Below are 4872 nucleotides of genomic sequence, written 5' to 3'. Positions count from 1 at the left end.
TAACCTGACCTTTGATGACCTTACAGCCTTTTTTAATCTCTTTTCCTAACAACACATTACAGAAGATAAATACATGGTGTAGTATTAAATTGTCTATGTGGAAGAGATTAGGCCTATTTAATTTATTCAGTGTTATAATCAGTGAGTACATTTCTATAGATGGTATAACAAAGGATTTAATGTATTCTATTCATGTACCCTACTTGAACATGTTGAAAAGAATAAATTATGGTTTGTTATGAAACACGCATCTGAGTTACTAGGATACATGTAAACAAAAAATATATAGGGCTAAAATGACTTACTATACAATGGTTTAATAGCACCTTTTTTTTAAATTTTTTTTATTTCACATGATCCATGCATATATCGCCTAGCTATAAATGAAAAAATATTTTTTTAGACCAATCAATCCAATATACGGGTGTAGTACGCCCTTAATTCATTATCTATATGATTGCACTGGGAAATGCTCACAAACTTGCATTTTCAAAGCTTATTTCACACTGTAAAATTATTGCATCCATTTACAGTGCCTCTGAGTGTTAGTCAATTGGTATCATTATAGTTTGCTTTTTAGCTAACATCATGATAAACTATGTAAATTTATATTACACCACTTCATTTAATGCTTTTGACATGAGATGAGTTTTTAACAGTTTCTTAAATTAAACGATACTTGCTTTCTTGAGTTCAATTGGCAACCCATTCCAGAGATGACTACATCTGAGCAAAGAAAAATATTGCACCAAATGATTCATAGAATTTACAGTATATATTTTACAGTGTCAATCACTTTCCTCTACATACATTTTATACATACTTAATAAAATATATACATATTTACAGATATAAAAAATAAAAATGATTATATAAAAGCTATAGTAAAAGCTACAAAAATATAAATCCCTGAGTTTGACTTTGAGCTTGACTAAGACTCATAATACATTACACACAGGAAACTATGACCCTTATGGAAGAGAAGTCAAACATGATAATACATTGAAAGAAGTCTTTCAGCAACTCAAGACATGGATCTCATACTGAACAAAGAAAATTGTGACTTCAACAATTACCTTACTCATTGTATTTATATACCGCATCATTTTTATACTTTGATCAGCTCGTAATCGGCGGGCCTTATAACATTGTGGATTAATATCAAAATATTTTAATTTGAGAATTGTCTTGTCACATCTCGCCAGAAGCATGACAAATTATTAATTCAAGTCCTATACTTTATCTACTTTCTTTAACACACAAAATATAGACCAGACAGGTCAACTAATAGCATACTCTTAAGGTCCGTTCATACTACCACCGCATTTGCGATGCGTTGCTTTGCGATGCCGATATATCGATTACGTTTGCCGCAACTCAACGCAACTCGTCGCATTTCCAGGTTAAAATGTATTTAACTTTATTGCGATATCGCAATGCAGTAGATGCGGTGCGACAACGCATCGCATCGCAAAGCAACGCATCGCAGATGCGGTGGTAGTATGAACGAACCTTTAGTGTGGATCTACTTTTTGGCGTAGTGGTAAAAGTCTAATGTTTCCCCCTATTACGAGCTGATCAAACTATAATGCGATTATAAACAACTGCCAACTTCTCTAATCATTGCCTGTATTGTCAGCCACAACTTGACTGATCCTTTGAATGTTACCATCTTTGACAACTTGAAGAATATATTTACAAGTACGATCATCCCATACCCCAGCATAGTGCAAACCGTACGAGAGCGGTATAATATGATAGCAATCATGTACACTTAAAGCAATGCCTGCAAGTCCTAGTTCTTCAAGATGTGACACATGCTTCAAGTTTTGAAATATCTCAAGAATTCCACAAGCACCAATACGACAGTTTTTGTCAAGGAAGAACTTCTTCAAAAGAGGAACATATTTGAAACCCTGAGCAAGAGCACAAGCACCATAAGATTCTATTTCATTCTGTTGAAGACTGAGGTGTTCCAATAATGGACAGCAATTTCTTCTTAATAAGTTTGCTATATCCACAGCAGCTTCTGAGCTTAGCTTGTTATTTGACAAATCTAGTTCTCTCAGGTTGATTAATTTTAACAGGGGCAATTGTGCCACACTTTCATCAGTCAAACCTGTGTTCACCAGCTTCAAAACCATCAGAATGTTAAGATATTGGCAAGTCTCATCTAACATGGACATAACTTTCGTATTTCCTGACAGATCAAGCATTTCAAATGGATGAGCAGAAAATGATTCACTCATTTTCTGAAAGTGCTTCTCTTCCAACTTACAGTTAGGTACCAGCAAGCACTTGAGAGAAGGTAGGTGCTGAGATGAACGATTAAGAATCCGAACATTATCACCTATATCACAACAGGCTAAATCAAGGCACTGGAGTGGTAAATCCACACACACCTGACCACTGCTTGATGTTAAAGACTTCTGCCCTATCTCTTCCAGCAACACAAATAGCTGCCAAATAGATCGACAACCTGATAAATGCAATTCTTGTAATGAAGGTAATATCCTTTCTAAACCTTTGAGCACATCTGTGGTTAAGCTCAAACTTGTTTTCAGGACCAGAACCTCTAAGCAGCAATCTAAGGGTGTCATTTGACACAAAGTCTCTTCTGCAAGCTGTTGTTTCTCATTAACCCAACTGAGTGATTTGAGTTTGACTGTCAATGCTACACTCAATGAAAAATACATTCTTCATGTTATCTAGCTTTAAGAACATTGGTGTACTTGTCTTGCTATGAATGCTATGCAATTTAACTTTATCCAATGTCACTTTTGTGATTGAGGACATACTAGACAATAACTTCAAGAATGTATCAGCACTCATTGTCCCATTGAGGTAATACTCAGTGACAGATTGACAAGTGGGTAATGCCACACTCCTATCAATACCACCTAGCACATTTATTTCAGTCATTTTTATTGTTTCAACCAGTGGGATACATTCAAGTATCCTAGCAAGAGTGTTGGCACTTACAGGGAGTTCTTGATAGGTACCTCTTGTAGCCCCACTTGAAATACAATATCCTATATAGAGTTCTTTCATTGTTCTACAGGAAGGCAATTTGTCTCTAGCAATTTCACCAAATAGTTCAGAAGGGGCAAGGTGTAATTTTGATACCAGTGGCGTGCAGTGTAGCATATCCATTAATGTATTGACATTCAATGGCTCTCCTTGTACCATCAAATCCTTGATTGACATCAATGACGGCATGCTTTGTTGAAGTTTGCCTCTCAACGCAGCTTGTAAAGTTAATTTGGTAACAGAAGGCATACATTGCAGAAGTCTTATCATTGTTGTAATACTCACTGGGTAAGATGAAACACTTGAGGAATTATTACAATTCTTCCTTTCTATAACTAACTCTTTGACTTGATTACACTCGACTCTATTCTGAACCTCCCCTGTCAGGGAAGGAAGATCAAGGGCAACATGTTTCAGTGCTGGCATACAGCTCAGAAGTGTAAACAATGTTCTAATACTTAGCGATCCAGAAATTGTGAAAGCTGTGAGTTCCTGGAATAATGGTAATGGAAACTCATCTGTGACATCGCCTACTATTTGGAATGAATCAATGAGTTTAAGTGTTGCTACTGATGGCATACATCCAACAAATTTCAAGAATGTATTGGCATTTGTTGTCCATCTACTGGTCATTTCAAACACTTTCAGAGACTTTAATGATGGTAATGATCTACTGTCCAATTCACCTGTCACCCGTCCAACTTTCAGAATCAGACGTCTCACTACAAACAAATATCCAAGCAATTGCACAAGTATATTGACATGGACACCTTTTTGTAAGAATTCTGGTATAGATATCCTCATGTAAACCAATGTAACCGATGGCATACAACTAATTAAGTGAATCAGAACATTGGCACTTAGACTACCCTCTAGGTTGAATACTTTGAGAGATGGTACTGCTACCACTTGACCAGTAACTTCCCCTGTCAATTTCACATGCTTTAGTTCAAGTGCTTCCAATGAACACATGTACTGTAATAGCTTCGCAACCGTATCTGAACTGATAACACCTGATAGTTGAAATTCTTCTAGCAGTTCAAATTTGTGTCTTGCACTACTGTCAATTTCACCCGTAAGCTCTTGCACATTAACCTTAACTTTCTTTGCCAATGGCAGACCTGCTAGCATTGTTACTAGTGAGGTTGACATGAAGGACTTCCTCATATCAAACAAATTGATCTGCACATTGGTGGGACATGGCAAGCACTTCATTACTCTCATGAATGCATTTTCGGACCACCAACCTGCTACACAAAGAAATTTGACATTCTTGCAAACAGGTGACAATTTGCTGTCCACATCACCGATCAACTCAACTCCATTGAGAACCACATGAGTAACTGATGGAATACTATCTAATATGGTAACCATTGCACTAGCAGACAATGAACCACTCATGGTAAGACTTTTGCTTGTAAGATATGAAAGTGTTTGATCTTGATTAGTTTGTCCTCTCCCTAAAATATCAAAGCTAACTTTGTCTGCTTGCATACAATCCATGATGTATGTTAACAAAGTAGTACTTACAGTTGAGTTTATAATCTGCAATTTCCACAGATTTGCAGTTGGTGATATTTTCGTCACTATTTCACCAATGCCAGTAGCATCTTCAAACCATAGCTCACTATTCAATGGAATGTTGCCTAAAATCTTGGGAATCTCTTTTAGATCGTTGTTGGGTATTTGCCAAACGCCAGCACACATAGGTTGTGAGAATTTGGTTTAAATTTTTTCACTTCACATATCTGGAATGGATCATTTTTGATGTTGTTGTTAACATCCACAAATTCCTGATGTTGCCTAATCATTGCCAGTATTGGTCATAATTTGACTAATTTT

General features: G+C 36.4%; 1 protein-coding gene across 1 annotated transcript; it reads right to left on the bottom strand.

Annotated features, from left to right (window-relative positions):
- Positions 1-1616: 1616 nt before the first annotated feature.
- On the bottom strand, positions 1617-2600 carry LOC140150263 (leucine-rich repeat-containing protein 31-like). The gene has a single exon (XM_072172268.1). It carries the CDS (start codon positions 2598-2600, stop codon positions 1617-1619), a length of 984 nt encoding a protein of 327 aa, XP_072028369.1.
- Between the last annotated feature and the right edge of the window lie 2272 nt (positions 2601-4872).

Source organism: Amphiura filiformis, chromosome 4 (genome assembly GCF_039555335.1).
Source record: "Amphiura filiformis chromosome 4, Afil_fr2py, whole genome shotgun sequence".
In the NCBI taxonomy this organism is placed as follows: Eukaryota; Metazoa; Echinodermata; class Ophiuroidea; order Amphilepidida; family Amphiuridae; genus Amphiura; species Amphiura filiformis.
The sequence above is the reverse complement of the archived record's forward strand: the minus strand, read 5'-3'. Positions and strand labels throughout refer to the sequence as shown.